Source organism: Dendropsophus ebraccatus, chromosome 3 (assembly GCF_027789765.1).
Source record: "Dendropsophus ebraccatus isolate aDenEbr1 chromosome 3, aDenEbr1.pat, whole genome shotgun sequence".
Classification (NCBI taxonomy): Eukaryota; Metazoa; Chordata; class Amphibia; order Anura; family Hylidae; genus Dendropsophus; species Dendropsophus ebraccatus.
In genome coordinates, this window is record NC_091456.1 from 112560418 (window position 1) to 112577168 (window position 16751).

The following is a 16751-nucleotide window of genomic DNA, read 5'->3' on the forward strand; positions in this document are numbered from 1 at the left end:
TTAACAGCTACTGCTGCCCTAGGCACTAAACCTGAAGACTCCCCATCTTGGGGAGAGTGGTTTCGGCCACATGCATTTCTCTCCATGTTGAAATATTGTCTGAATCGCATTTTCATGTTTTTTAACGGCTTAAAACATAAATTTCCACATTAAATGACTGATTAGAGCCGTCTCCATATTGTCTGACGGAATTCCCGGAACAGGATTGGTAGTTAATAGCTCCAGGCGTCACATTTACCACTGCCATACCAGACCTAAACATACATCCCCCACGGCCCCTCAAAAAGTCAATGGATTTACTGGCAAATCTGATCAGGAGATGGAAGACTAAAAAAATAAAAACAAAAAAAAAAGGTTTTTTTTTCTCCTGCTCCCTGGTGCTGCCCCCCTGCAAGGTGCTGCCCTAGGCACCGGACCATGGGTGCCTAGTGTTAAATACAGCCCTGCTTGCAGTATAAGATAATGTTACCACATTGATTTAGCCCTGAGTTTCTTAGGTATGTGCTGATTTTAGTGGCAGAAACTGGAAGTGGTGTATACATAATACATTAGACTGCTGGATCTGATCTGCATGATATGAAACACACTGGAAAAATTAAGGATCTGATCTGAATGTCCACATCAAAAATTCTAGTGCAGGTAGGTCTCCATTTGATCCATTGTACAAGGGATCAATCAGAGCTTCCTAACACCATTCATTAAGGTAAGAACATTGTGTAATATATAAATAGGTTTCTGTGGGGCAAGCATATGCTAAGACAGTGTCCCAGATTTATCTCTCTGTCTGAGAGAAATATTGGACGCATTCATGTCTTAGACAAATGGCATTTCATTTCTCAATATTGAATGTGATTGGTGGTTATTTGTGTAAATCTGGACCAATGCCTTTTTGACAACTTGAAACCTTGACAACTGGGTGACACGAGTAAATCCGGCTGCGCTGAAATACCAACAGAACTAGTGAAGTGCTGTGTTCTCTACAGATACTGACTTTCATTCTAATGGTAAAAAGCCAGCAAAACATTTTAATGGTAGCTTCAGACGTACCGGATTCGCCGCTACGAGTTTGCAGTGAAATCCACTGTGAATCCTGGTACAGTGAACTTCAATAGGGTTACATACCCGCACAGGAATTTTCATTCCTCTGCGAGTATATAACCCAACCCTTTTAATCCCCCGCAGCCCGCAGCATACATTACCTGCTCAGTGCCGTGGCTGCATGTGGAGCTCCCGGCTCCCGTCGGTCCCGCTCCGCCAATCAGCACACGCCAGCACTGATTGGCTGAGCGGGACTGACTGGAATCAGGAGCCTTACATGCAGCAGCTGCGCCAAGCAGGTAATGTATGCTGCAGGGGGTTAGGGGCCGGGTTACATACTCGCAGCAGAATGAAAATTTCCCCCGGCGGTATGTAACCCTATTGAAGTTCACTGTACCAGGATTCATAGCGGATTTCACTGCAAACTCGAGGTGTCAAATCCGCTGCGAATCAGGTCCGTCTGAAGCTACTCTAAAATACAAAGTGGCTAAAGTGTATTGTATAGTATCTGCAAAGCTGTTATACTAAAAAAGTGTTCTCACTGCAGTCCTTGGCAGGAGACTGCTGCATTTTACAGTGAGATATATTACCCCATTGGCTGAGCACTAGTGTTCTATGGTAGGTATGTGCTGCTATTAGTGCCAGAGAGTGGAAATGGTGCATGTGTAATATGTGCCAGAGAGTGGTGTATGTGTAATGTGTGGGACTGCTGGATGTGAAATGCATGTTCTGGAATGCACTAGAATGAAGGTTAACCATTCTAAATTTCCACATCAGAAAGGCTAGTGTAATTACACAACAATAATTACCTTTATTATGAGACAGCCATTTGGCACAGCTTCAGTTACAATGTAATATAGTGTGTCATTGTATGGCTATATATAGCATTCAAGGAAATGCTGTCCGCAACCTTAAGTCATCTCAGGTTGGGGTTATAACAAAGAGACAAAATAAAAACAGTTTCAGAAGCTGTGTCATGACCTTGTGACATTTTATAGCTAAAACTGTATAAACCATGGAGATGGAAAGCGCCTTTGTTGTTTTATGGAGGTCTCCGGTCAGTATTGATAATTAGACATGCTGCTGAGCCATCAAAACTGCTGACAGCCCCAAAAAGATGTCTGGTTTAAGTCATAGCTTTAGGCTTGGTCAGCTTACATGGCCAAGAAAACTGCTGTTAAACACAAAGCTGGTATAGAACACCATTTTCATTAGTTTTTATGAATCTTAGCCAGTAACTGGAGTACATTGTACCAGGACTGTTCTATTTGGCCATTAGGGCAGTTCCTGTGGCCCAAGGCCAGAAAGTATTCCCCACCCTGAATTAGATACTCTAAGGTTTATGTTCAGGGTCTTCCAAATGAAGAGGAATAATTGGTATAAATACTACTCACAGGCATTGCATTGGTAATAGGCCATCACCCATGGCGCCCAGACCACTTTTCAATAACTCTTGCACTGTACTTATTTAGTGTCTGTTTTATTGTTAATTATCAGTTCATTAACAAAAAGCAATTGTGTAAATTAACCCCATGCAAGGGAATAAACTGATGAACATACAGTAAAATGAGTATATAACAGGTGGTTCACAGAAAAAGAAACACTGAGATAAACATTTTAAGGGGGTAGTGCCGCTTCAGTCAAGTTGGGATCATCAGTGTATTAAAGTTGTAAGGTCTGGGGGGGGGGGGGGGGGGGGGAGTCGGGTCCACTATGTGGTGTGTGGTGTTCCATTCGGCTGTGGAAAAACTTATTCTCAGGAAGACAAATGGAGTAGAGCAGTGGTGGACATATTACTTATGCAGCCGGTTCAGCTACACAGGGGCCCAGGCCAACAAAGCCTTTCAGGCTCAAACTCTGAGCCTCAGCCTAGCAGGCCCCTCCACTGCCCCAGGCCCCGCCACATATGTGGTATGTATTGTCCATCCACCCATGTACCAGGCGCCTGATCAGATGTCCTGGCACATGCAGCCTGCCAGCACCAAGACGCCAGCAGCCGCGGCCTGCCCTGCATACCGCACTATTACATATGTGACCCACAGACGGCAACAGCGGCGCCACACTCCTGCCCTGCCTCGGGAAGTTGTACATTGGCGATCCCAACATCAAGCATTGTGATGACCTGGAGGACCACTGGGGGTCAGGTTGGGAATTGTGTGTGGGGATGGGGGTCAACCAGGATAAGTAGTGTGTGGAGATGGGGGGAGGGGCAGCCAGGAATGGGGTGGCATGGTTTACTTATAGGGAGGCCCAGGCAAAGTGTTTGCACAGGGGCCCTATGCAGTCTGTGTCTGCCCCTGGAGTAGAGATTATGAGGGAGTTTAATCAAACATGGTGTAAAGTGAAACTGGCTCAGCTGTCTCTAGCAACCAATCAGATTCCACCTTTCATTTTCCAAAGAGTCTGGGAGGAATGAAAGGTGGACTCAGTGAGCCAGTTTCACTTTACACCAGGTTTGATAATCCCCTAGTAAGGAGGGAGCTGACGTATACACGATCCAGGGTTACCAAACCTCAGTGTATCTATTAAGGCAATCCGTGTGTGGTTTCAATTTTTTCATAGAACATTATTAGATTTAACCTGTCAATCACTGCTTGTTTAGTGTGGGTGATCTCCATTTTTGCATGTCAGTTCTTTAGGCAGATGGCGGATTTTGTTTGAGAATATCATTTGAGTCTATGATACGGGCGGAACTTGAAACAAAGTTCCTCCGCTTAATATTTCGCTGCATATTGCATAATGTGAACATACCCTCAGAATTTCTATTAGAGACTTCAGAGCTGCCCAGATAAAGACTCCCAGTGTGGAAGAACACAGGTCTGTGGAAGTTGCAGCCAAGAGATAGCATTACCATGATGCCAAGTGCAATGAACTAAAAAGCGGGTGGTGGGGTACAGGAAAGGAGGGAGGTAAGAAGGTGAAAACCTTGGAGTTGCACCATCAAAGAGGGAAAACAACCCACCTCCATATCAAGGACCTGTTTTAGTAGAAATGTCAGTGGAAGGTAGGAGAGTCTACAAACAAGAGCCATGGGGGGAGAAAAGTGGAATCTGATTGGTTTCTATGGGGAACTGAGCCAGTTTCACTTTACACCATGTTTGATAAATCTCCCCCATGGTGACCACATCTTAAGGTGATCGTTATTGCCTAATGGTGCGTTTACACAGACAGATTTATCTAACAGATTTTTGAAGCCAAAACCAGGAACAGACTATAAACAGGGAACAGGTCATAAAGGAAAGACTGAGAGTTCTCCTCTTTCCAAATCCATTCCTGGCTTTGGCTTCTGAAATCTGTCAGATAAATCTCTGTGTAAACGCACCATAAGGCTTCTGCTGACAACTACTCTGCGTTGTGAAGCTGTTAGATCTCAGCATGCCACTCGGTCATTATCAGTTTGTGAGAAGAGTGCCAGTGGCATCGAATAACCGACTGAGCTACAGCTAACCCATAGCTCCTGGGAGAATGGAAAAAAGTACAATTTGTGGGGCTTGGGTGGACTTTTCCCCCTTGATTTTATGGTGTGTGTCAAGAAAGAGGCCAAGCTGGCACACTGCCACCAACATGAAGCATGGTGCTATATGTATAATTAAGCAAGGAAAAAATCAATCACCAGTAGCTTTGGTAATGAAGTAGCAACAAACTGTAAACTCAGGGAAACACAAAGCAGGTCATGAGATTAAAATGTAGGAGGAAGAACTTGGCATATACAGCAGGTACTACCCATAGCTCCTCAGAATGAGTTCAACCTGTTTTTATAAGCTCATAGATGGTTATCATTTATATGCACAAAGAGCGGTATGTGCTGGTTATACATGGTACTGATCCTGCCCTTAGCTGTAACAGCAAGAACCATTTCTAGTATGGCTTCAAAATAGTAAGAACACAGCTGGATCACAGAGAGGTCTGCAGTAAATAACCTGTCACAATGGCCTTGTTGCCTGCTGCATAGCTGTGACACTGAGCAGCAGTGTAATAAAGCATTTACACAGAGAGATTTATCTGACAGATTTTGGAAGCCAAAGCCAGGAATGGATTTGGGAAGAGGGAGATATCTCAATCTTTCCTTTATGATCTGTTCCTGGCTTTGGCTTAAAAAATCTGTCAGATAAATCTCTGTGTAAACGCACCATTAAGCGCTGTATTAAAAGAGTTGTCCATGATCAACAACCCTTTTTTGATAAACCGAAACAATAACCTATTACAGGTGATGGGACACCCCCTATAATCAGCTGCAAACCTGGAAACAGGTGCTATATAACATTATACTTAGAGATGAGCAAATCGCTCATCTAAAACAAAGCAAAGTGCTTTGTTTGATCTGTGGCCCGCTCCGATGGCCCCCCAACCTTCCTTGGATTTCAACATGCATATTGTTTTTTGTTGTTGTTGTTTTCAGGGGAGATAAGTTGCTGTCAGAGGTGTCTGACAGTAGATTACCCCCAGCTCTCAATTTAAAACACCTGCGCTCCCAAGTCAAGCTAGCAAGTGTGTCCTCCGCCCTGGAGGACCAAGCATGTAGCTGCATTAGGGTATGTGCACACTACTTAAAACAGACAGAAACTCAGTCGCATAATCTGCGGACTGCGGTGGGCGCGTGTCTCCGCCCGTGTCATATAATCAAGTTCATTCTTTGGACAGAGGAAGGAATCTGCCTGTGCATAGAATGAAGTCTATGACACGGGTGGAGACGCGCGCGCAGTCTACGAGCGGCGGATTATGCGATGGAGTTTCCGTCATTTTTCAGGAGTGTGCACATACCCTGACACAGTCAGCCAATCGCTCATTTAAATGAAGCCAAGCTCTTTGTTTGATCTGTGCTCCGCTCATCAAGCCGCCGGCCTTTCAGCACTGCTGCGCCCCCTTCTGCTCCAATCCGGCTGCCGGGGAAAAGCTGGATCCAATTCCTGGAAAACATGTCCGAGTTTCCCAGGATTGGATCCAGCTTTTTCCCAGAACCCGTGTTGGAGTGGAGCAGAGATCAAACAAAGAGCTTGGCTTCATTTAGATGAGCGATTGGCTGACTGTGTAAGGGTGCGTGCACAGTATGGAAATCCTGCATATGACCCGCGGCGTATTCAGTCGCTCGTACCCGCACGCGGCGGCGCACATCTCCGCCTGTGCCATAAACACTATTTTATGCACAGGCGGATTCCACATTCCGCCGAAAGAAGTACAAAGTGACATGTCACTTCTTGTGGAATCCGCCCGTGCATAGAATAGTGTCTATGGCACGGGCAGAGATGCGCGCCGCCGTGCGCGGGTAAGAGCGACGGAATCCACCGCGGGTTATATGCGTGAATTCCGTAGTGTGCACGCACCCTTATGCAGCGACATGCTGGGTCCTCCAGGGCGGAGGACAAACTTGCTAGCATGACTTGGCAACGCATGTGTTTTTTATTGAGAGCTAGGGGTAATCTACTGTCAGACACCTCTGACAGCAACTTATGTCTTCTGAGAACAACAACAACAACAACAACAAAACAACGTGCATGTTCAAATCGAAGGAAGGTTGGAAGGCCATCATACAAATTAGCTGACTGAAAAAGGTAAGCTCCGACAAAAATAATACTTATAGCCATTTACAACTATGTTATAGCATTAAGAACAATTGTGGTGTTGACCAAGTATAAAGCTGACATGTTTAAAAGATAAATTGTTTAAATGTTTACTGTAATATACCAAAATGTTTATATGAGCCAAGTTATGTAAAGTAGACACCCACCCCAGATTCTGCCTGTATTAGACATCAGGGATAAAGTAGGTGGCGAAGACTGCTGCAGTTGTGGCATGGAGGAGCAGCCCAAGGTCAGGGAGAGACAACCATAGCTATTAATATAAGAGTGGCCCCAGGTCAGAAAGACCCCTGCATGACTACTTATCTTAGAGCGGTCCCAGGTCAGATAGATCCCCACATGACTATTAATCTTAGAGCAGTCAGGGAGACCCCCCACATGACTATTAATCTTAGAGCAGTCAGGGAGACCCCCCACATGACTATTAATCTTAGAGCAGTCGGGGGGGGGGGGGCCCCCCCCCCCCCCCCACATGGCTATTGATCTTAGAGTGGCCCCAGGTCGGGGAGACCCCCGCATGGCCACTGATTGAAATAATGGAGTCACAACTTGAGATGCAGCTTGCAGTAGGTTTTATCAATGACAAACCTTGTTGTAGAATGATTGCATCTCATATTAAGAATGTTCCTTGTTGTCCAGTCACAGCCCAGCTTTCATATATTAATAAGCCTTGGTAACATGACAGCTTAGCTGTGAGCATCTTACTGTAAGATATATGAGAAGAGTGGCACAATGTGGCATGAGAGTGATGTGCTGGCAGAGAGGCTGCCCATGGCATCCACATGTGGCTGGGAGCGTAGACTTGTTTACTTTCTTGTTCTTAGAAATCCATCCAGTGGGAATTGCAGGATTTGGCTGATTCCATGGACTATGAATGAATAAGGGCTTCCTACTGGATTAACCCTTTGCTGCAGATAGTGTGTAGGGAAAGCTTCAGGCCTGCGCACTGTGGGACTGTACATAGGGTCTGCTGTTAGATATGAGGTGTTGTATATACTGTACATAGGGTCTGCTGTTAGATATGAGGTGTTGTATATACTGCACATAGGGTCTGCTGTTAGATATGAGGTGTTGTATATACTGTACAGAGGGGCTGCTGTTAGATATGAGGTGTTGTATATACTGTACAGAGGGGCTGCTGTTAGATATGAGGTGTTGTATATACTGTACATAGGGGCTGCTGTTAGATATGAGGTGTTGTATATACTGTACATAGGGTCTGCTGTTAGATATGAGGTGTTGTATATACTGCACATAGGGTCTGCTGTTAGATATGAGGTGTTGTATATACTGTACAGAGGGGCTGCTGTTAGATATGAGGTGTTGTATATACTGTACAGAGGGGCTGCTGTTAGATATGAGGTGTTGTATATACTGTACATAGGGGCTGCTGTTAGATATGAGGTGTTGTATATACTGTACATAGGGGCTGCTGTTAGATATGAGGTGTTGTATATACTGTACATAGGGGTTGATGTTAGATGTGAGGATTTGTATATACTGTACAGAGGGGCTGCTGTTCTAAGGGCTTCCTACTGGATTAACCCTTTGCTGCAGATAGTGTGTAGGGAAAGCTTCAGGCCTGCGCACTGTGGGACTGTACATAGGGTCTGCTGTTAGATATGAGGTGTTGTATATACTGTACATAGGGTCTGCTGTTAGATATGAGGTGTTGTATATACTGTACAGAGGGGCTGCTGTTAGATATGAGGTGTTGTATATACTGTACAGAGGGGCTGCTGTTAGATATGAGGTGTTGTATATACTGTACAGAGGGGCTGCTGTTAGATATGAGGTGTTGTATATACTGTACAGAGGGGCTGCTGTTAGATATGAGGTGTTGTATATACTGTACATAGGGGCTGCTGTTAGATATGAGGTGTTGTATATACTGTACATAGGGTCTGCTGTTAGATATGAGGTGTTGTATATACTGCACATAGGGTCTGCTGTTAGATATGAGGTGTTGTATATACTGTACAGAGGGGCTGCTGTTAGATATGAGGTGTTGTATATACTGTACAGAGGGGCTGCTGTTAGATATGAGGTGTTGTATATACTGTACATAGGGGCTGCTGTTAGATATGAGGTGTTGTATATACTGTACATAGGGGCTGCTGTTAGATATGAGGTGTTGTATATACTGTACATAGGGGTTGATGTTAGATGTGAGGATTTGTATATACTGTACAGAGGGGCTGCTGTTAGATATGAGGTGTTGTATATACTGTACAGAGGGGCTGCTGTTAGATATGAGGTGTTGTATATACTGTACATACGGGCTGCTGTTAGATATAAGGTCTATATACTGTACATAGGGGCTGCTGTTACATGTGAGGTGTTGTATATACTGTACATAGGGGCTGCTGTTAGATATAAGGTCTATATACTGTACATAAGGTCTGTTAGATATGAGGTCTATACATTGTACACAGGGGCTGCTGTTAGATATGAGGTGTAAATACTGTAGAGGCTGGCCGGGTGACAGTGGCCTCCGGGTGCCGACCCCTCAGCCCGCAGGCAGCCAGCAGGGTGTGTGCGTGCTCGGCTTGTTTTGCAAGAAAACTTTTAGCTCGCCCCATACAGCAGGCCCAGTCTGCGAGCTCCCATTGGCTGGGACAGTGTTGTTGATCCTCTGTGGACACGCCCCTCGGTGTTCACTATAAGTAGCAGTCTTCGCTGCCGTGCGGGAGCGCTCTCTCACCTACGTGACTACCAGAAGCGGTAACGGCAACAGGATGATCTTTGACAAAGTGAAGAAGTTCGTTGTGCTCCTTGACTGCCCGGAAGAAGACGGTCCTCCGGTGTTCAGCAGCGGGGACACGGTGTCCGGGAAGGTGCTGATCGAACTTGTCAGTGAATGTAAGGTGGAGTCGGTGAAGTTACATGCGGAGGGCTACGCCAAGGTGCACTGGACCGAGTCCCGCAGCGCCGGCTCCAGCACGGCTTACACCCAGAACTACAGCGATGAGGTGGAGTACATGAACCTGAAGGAGACGCTGCTGCAGACAGGTGAGGCTGCTGTCCCCGCCATAGCCGCCTGCCGGGTCCTGTGACCGGAGCTGCTGTCCGCCCGAGCTGTCCCTACTGGCAGCTGTGTCCTGGGATGCTCCCACCCTCTGCTGCCCTACATCTGGCACCTCCCGGCTGGTGCTCCTCGGTCCCCTTCCGGCTGGTGCTCCTCTGTCCCCTCCCGGCTGGTGCTCCTCGGTCCCCTCCCGGCTGGTGCTCCTCGGTCCCCTCCCGGCTGGTGCTCCTCGGTCCCCTGTGCTGTGTAGGTGACTGCAGTCTATTGTCTTCTGTTATCAGCTCTTCCAGGCTACAGGTGGCTGACTGCAATCTTCTGCAATGGGATTACTGACATGGAGTTGTATAAGGACTCTTTACCAGCAATATCATTCATATGTCCTATTTCCTGTACTTATGTGTAATGCAGTGTAAGCCAGTAACTGTGTATGTGGTGTAAGCATGTCTGCTCTACCTGTGGCTTCCTGTAGAGCTGCTGCTATGGCTGTCCCACAGAGACAGGATTCATTTTCCTTTCTATACTGTGGTTTCCTGTCACTGAGCACACTGAAGTGTTTAAAGGCCAACCATGTGACTGACCACAAATTTAAAGGGACCCTCCACTGTCACCCTAAACAGGAAGTGAGGCTGGGAAGGAAATGCTGCCAGTTCTCATCTATTTGTCTGTCTTTGTTTCTCTGTGTAGATAACGGCACCCTTAATGTACTACCAGCAGGAAAACACGAGTTTCCCTTCACCTTTCAGTTGCCAGAGTAAGTATATGTTTACAGTCTTTGATGCCACAAACTTCCTATTAACTGGCTATGGTGCCAGCTTGGCATTTATTACAAGAAACTTGCACTAGATTGGTAAAGGAGACCTCAATAGGGTTATAAATCATGACCTGCCTTAACCATTCACCTTCAGGAATACTTATGGCCCTATTCCACGGAACGATTATCGTTCGTTTTCAGACGATATCGACCGCTACGGACGATAATCGTTCCGTGGAATAGAGTGCAACGATCAGCCGACATCGTTCATGTCGGCTGATCGTTGCAGTCGTTTGTTTTTCAACATGTTGAAAAACAAGCGACTGATATAGCAGCGATCTGCTGCCGTCGCTCCGTTGAATAGGAGCATCGGCAGCAGACGCTGCTATATCCTATGGGCTGCCCGGACGATCAGCGATCCTCCGAGCAGCCGCCCCTCCCGCACTCACCTGCTCGCTGCCGCCGCGTTGAATAGCGGCGGCAGCGAGGAGCAAACGAGCGCTAATAGCGCTCGTTTGCTCCTCTAAAACGACCCGTGGAATAGGGCCATTAGGCTTGGTTCACACAGCGTTTTTTGCAATCTGTTTAACATATACATTTTGTGGAAAAAAATGATGCAATTGTGTGTCATCGGTTTGGATCCATTTTTCAATTGACTTCCATTATTGAATAAAAGGATGGAAATGGATGCTTTTTTTTTTTTTACGGACACAAGTAGTGTCTACTACATTTTTCTGTGTGTTAAAAGTAACCTATTAAAAAACGGATTCGCTGAATGGATTGCAAAGACCCGGTGTAAACCCAGCCTTAGGCTGCATGAACCCCAACAGCAGCTTGTGACTATAGCAGGGTTTCCTTTTGGATACAGATGTTCAGAGGGGGCCACACTAGACTAGAAATGTGTGTTGGTTGGTGCACTCTTTTAGGTAGCAAGAGTGAAAACTGAGGTGATGTCAATACCTTTATGCAGATGTTGGCAGTTCACAGCATGTCTCTCTATATTCGCTAATACAATATCTTGGTCATGTCTTACAGGAACTTGGTGACCTCCTTTGAAGGAAAGCATGGATGCATTCGCTACTGGGTCAAAGCAAAACTGCACCGTCCATGGTCAACAGTCAAAAAAACAAAGAAGGAATTTACAGTGATTGAACCCATTGATATCAACACTCCTGACCTACTGGTAAGATAAAGGCATCCATGTGACCAATTTGAACACTAAAAGCTTATATGCTTTCATTTTTAACTTGATACAAATCTTAGCCAGGTTTTCAGAGACCTTGGGGGGGGGGGGGGAGTACCAGGGTGGTGATACTGGCGCAGTGGTAAAGTGTTTTTTTTTTTTTCCTCCAGACCTTAAAAAAACCCTTTAACTTATATATTCTGTAGTAACTGTTAAGTGTAACAACTGAACTGATGTAAACCCTCTTCTTCAGGCACCTCAGGCCGGCACTAAAGAGAAGATTGCACATGCCTGGTATTGCAACCTGGGGCAAGTCTCAGTCACTGCCAAGATTGACCGGAAGGGATATACTCCAGGTCTGTATTGTTAGTTTGTTTTTAGATGACTGTTGCATAGTTTTATCAGCCTCATATCCTTAAAAGTTTTTTGTCTTGGGTCACTGCCTGCACTGGTGACATAAGGGTTTTATTCAGATTGCAGCAGATCATTGGGTTACCAACAGCAGGGCACCCTGTTTGCTTTATTTGGGGAGTCTACAGCAAATTCTTATAGTGTTCCTGTCATAAAAACCTTTCAACTTTCACAGACAGGCCTAAAGTTTTGATCAGTCTGGGTCTGAGTGTTCAGACCTGTTACATGCGGGGAGAGGACCACACTGCAGCATGTCCGCTCTGTGTGAGACAAGACTCGGGCTCCATAAACTTAAGGCCCTATTCCACCAACAGATCTGACGACAGATTATCTGCCAAAGATTTGAAGCCAAACCCAGGAACAGACTATAATCAGAGATCAGGTCATAAAGGAAAGACTGGATTTCTCCTCTTTCCAAATCCACTCCTGGGTTTGGCTTCAAATCTTTTGCAGATAATCTGTCGTCAGATCTGTTGGTGGAATAGGGCCTTTACATTATGAGCATAACTCATTAACATGACACTGAGCCAGGAGAGGACCCCACTTTGCAGTCTTCTCCTAGTCAATACAGTTCCGAGCACTCAGACTGATCAAAACTTTTGGCATGTCTCTGTGACCTGTCAGTTGTATGACACGTACGCTTTAATTAGAATTATAATATGTGAACCTAGTTTTTCTGTTCTTCTACAGGTGAAGTAATCCCAATTTTTGCAGAGATTGACAATTGTACCAGCAGAACAGTAATGCCTAAAGCAGCCATAATACAGTCTCAGACCTTTATTGCACGTGGTACATTGAAGCAGAAGAAATCTGTAGTAGCTACATTGGCTGGGGATGCTGTACTTGCAGGAAAGCGAGAGAATTGGCATGGGAGAGCTTTGAAAATCCCTCCTCTTGGACCCTCCATAATACAGTGTAGAATCATTCGAGTGGAATACTCTCTAAAGGTAAAATTTCATGACAATCACTTAAAATTACTATAGTTTCTTGTGGTTGGTTGAGGTAGATGCATTTTATAAAGATTTTTTTTTTTAAATTATACTTTTTTTTTTTTAGGTATGTGTAGAAATTCCAGGTTCCTCGAAATTGCTCTTAGAGCTGCCATTGGTCATTGGAACCATTCCACTCCATCCTTTTGGGAGCCGGACTTCCAGTATTGGTAGTCAATACAGTGTTAATTTAGACTGGAGGTACATGGCAGCGCCAGAGCAACCAGAACGTAAGTATTTAACCAACCCCATGAGGTTATAGGAGGGGAGGCTGTAGCACAGGTTCTGAAGGAGTCCTATTTCTTGTCTTATAGCTCCTCCTGAATACTCGTCCATTGTGTCGGAAGAGGATGCTGAAAATCGCCTAGCTCCTCCACGCCGTGCTAGCATGGGATGTATTCTAGAAGGGCCATACTATGCCTACATCCAGGAATTCAGAAACAGACCTCCTCCTCTCTATTCAGAGGTAAGAATAGACACTGTAAGGATATGTTTCCTAGTAGGTGTAACACTGTATTGTACTACTTTTAATAGATGCTTATTTAAAACCAGAGTCAACCTACTGTATGTATGACTACCCACTCGTTGCTACATGCTTCAGAATCATTGGGTGCATCTAGAGCACTTACTACTGAAGGTTAACCGTGCCACCCAGGTATCAGATCTAGAGATGAGTAAATTTATTGTATTAAAGAAGCGCTTTGTTAGCTTGGCAGACTGCTGCCTCTAAACTCTGTGCTCCTCCAAATGCTTGGAAAAGCTGGATCCCAGTTTTCCAGGACTGGATTCAGATTTTCCAGGCACAGTTTAGAGGCAGCAGGCTAATATGCCGACTGCCGAGCTAACAAAGTGCTTTGTTCCTTTAAGGGTATAAACCCACACACCGTATAAGCAGCGTATTTACTGCTGCGATACGCAGCAAATACGCAGCAAACACGCAGCAAAAACGCAGCAGATTAGATCTAAATAACTGAACACAGCATCAAATCTGTACCAACAAATCTGCTGCGTATTTGCTGCGTATTTGTTGCGTATCTGCTGTGTATACGGTGTGTGGGTTTGTACCCTAATACTGTAAATTCGCTCATCTCTAATCAGATCCTTACAAATCTCACATTAATGTCAAGCCTTTTTTTAAATTTTAAAGTCTGTGCTAGGCTGTGTCTGTTACTTGTTCTTGTGTCTTGATAGAAAACTTATATTTACTTATAACCACCCCCTCCCCGGGCCATAGCTCAAAAATACCCCCAGGCCGGAGTACTTCTTTAAGATCACCGACATATTTACTTTACTTTTTGGACACGTGTTTGGATGTGTAATTCAAAATGGTATGAATAAAAACAAGTTCTCTCACAAAGATGGCCCTTCTACAGCTCAGTCAATTTAAAAATAAAAATGCCACGGGCATTAGAATGCTGACGTAAATTGATTTGTTTATTTTGCAGGCAAGCAGTAACTTTCTCTGCTCAAATCCTTCAAATTAAACAGATTCTAGACAGAAACCCAATGCACCCCATTGAAGCCAGTGGGATCTCTTTTGGTTTCAATCTGCATCAATGTCCATTAACTACTGGACTGGCTGGCTTAGTTTTGTGTCACCTTAATAGACTCTTGAACTGCGTTCCAGCAATGTCCCAAACTTCTGTCTCTGCAGCAAGCAATTTGACTGTTTAGTATTCATGCTATAACCCTCCTTTTTTTTTCTTTTATAGGTTGATCCTAATCCACCCACTCCAGATATACGTCCTCGTTGCATGACCTGTTGAAGGATGATGATTAGTTGTGTCTACATTTCACTAAAAAGCAGATTCTTGCAAGGAAAGACTGCCCAAAGAAGAGTCCATAAGGACTGTTGTCATTGCATCTCTCGCTGGGATGGGACTGAAGGCTATGATTCAGGAGTAAGGAAGGTCTTTTTGAGTCTGAGATCTTTATATAATACCCAGATATTTTGTGGGTAGACTTCCTGAAGTGAATCACGGAAACTGGAGAGAAAGGAACGGCTGCACATCCCATCTATGGCTGATACTAATGCCGCTAGGCCTATATTAAAAATCAACACCAGAGTGTCTGTATATGATTTGATCAAGCCATAATAGCCCCGTGTACCACCGTGCAGGTCCTCTGGTTCACACGGGTCCCTACGCTGACCGCCACCCCCGCAAAGCGTGCAAGTGCAGGAAAGGGGGTCCATGGAATGGCCCTGCAACCCCCATGTCACAGGACCAAAAACAAATAGCCCCACCAGACCCCGGCCAGCACCACCGGCGGGGGAGGCTGCCCCCAAACGACACAAGTATGGATATGGATCCTGAAGTGAATAACTTACAGGGGTGAGACAAAGCTGGGTGATGTAATAACTAATAGTTCTCTAATCCACTGGAGAATGTGTAAGATTCTGATTTCTTGCACTGTTTTTGGTCTCAAGGCTGGTTTTTATCCAATAGATAAAGCTTTAATCCAAAAGCTGTTGCCAGACCTATCTATGGGATTGGATAAACTAGACTAATGGTGCAAAGAATGCCAGAAACCTGTATGGGAATTTTGTCTGGTAAAATTGTATATTATGCAATATTTTATAAACTAGACAATAGCTGAGACAATCTGATTAAACCAAAATCTTTTACAACAAAACTGTATACTTGGAGTGCTATGGCCATTGGGCCATTTCTTGCAGCCAGACTGTTGCTGCACTTGTTTACTTTATTTCGTATATATTGTAAATGCACGTTATACCATTTGAGGCTGGCAAATGTTCTCTGTTCTGTATAAGATACAGTATATATAATCTGTGAAATGCCTTAAAGTGTATGTTCACCATAAATGTGCTGACTTTGTCAAACACACTTTTTTAAGTTCTTCGAATAAGTAAAGTCAATAGAAATTTCTGTAATATAAAACTTTTTTGTATGTGAAGCACAAATGTATTTTATTGAAATGTGACCATTTTTACAGTATTATTAGGATGGAAAATGTGGTCAGAGTAAATTTTTAAACATGGTGCTAAAGTGCCTTTAACCATATAGAGCCCCCCCTCCTCCAATACAGCCAGTGGTTAAATAACACAACATTGCCTTATTGTATAAAATTCTGTCCTGCATTACCTGGCTATGTTGTGGTACTTTAGCATGGGTCTATCATTTAAATGACTAAATGTATCATTCCTCATCGTTAAGTGTGCAAAATCAAAAGGTTTTATGCTTGTGTGCACATTACAAAAACTTGCTATGGTATTGCACTTTTTCTTACTATTTCCATATAAGACTGATATGCCTTATTTTCATTGATTTACTGCTTTATGAGCCAGAAAAATGATTTGTATGTATTTGTATTGACCAATTTTTGTTTTTTATAAATAAAACTTTTTGTATTACTATAAAATTGCTTCTACTTTTAATTTTATATTGGTTAGAAAAAGTCTCGACAATCTTCAGCTTCCAGGTCTGCATAATCGTGTATAATCTGCCTCCTGTAATCTGCACATGTATGGCTAGTGTGCAGTGGTCCAGCATTGGTCACTTTCTGTACAAGTGACTTCCTGCTGCCAGAAAAGATCATGGTATCTAGAAAGTTTTGTAACTCTTATGGTTTTGTAGGTTTACCAAGTGTACTATTCTAAGACAACATTGTAAAACAAAGATCTATTTTTATATGCAAAACCTGTACACAAGACAAGGGATAAAACTTCTTGTAAAATACCCCACAAATGAGGATTGCAGGACCAATACAAAAATGTAAAGTCCAGACTAATGTACAACATAAATCATATGTAATG

The 16751-nt window shown here is 44.2% G+C and overlaps 1 protein-coding gene across 2 annotated transcripts in view; it reads left to right on the top strand.

Moving 5' to 3' along the window:
• ARRDC2 (arrestin domain containing 2) overlaps positions 1-16357 on the top strand; it is a 56221-nt gene extending 39864 nt beyond the window's left edge. Inside the window, exons 1-8 of one of the 2 annotated variants that reach the window (XM_069962518.1) lie at positions 9250-9626; positions 10327-10393; positions 11429-11576; positions 11830-11932; positions 12678-12934; positions 13044-13206; positions 13291-13442; positions 14689-16357. In XM_069962518.1, the coding sequence (XP_069818619.1) occupies positions 9353-9626; positions 10327-10393; positions 11429-11576; positions 11830-11932; positions 12678-12934; positions 13044-13206; positions 13291-13442; positions 14689-14742 (1218 nt within the window). In that variant the 5' untranslated portion in view covers positions 9250-9352 and the 3' untranslated portion in view covers positions 14743-16357. Of the gene's footprint in view, positions 1-9249; positions 9627-10326; positions 10394-11428; positions 11577-11829; positions 11933-12677; positions 12935-13043; positions 13207-13290; positions 13443-14688 lie in introns of those variants that run through there. The other variant, XM_069962519.1, reaches the window with a different exon arrangement.
• Positions 16358-16751: the final 394 nt, after the last annotated feature.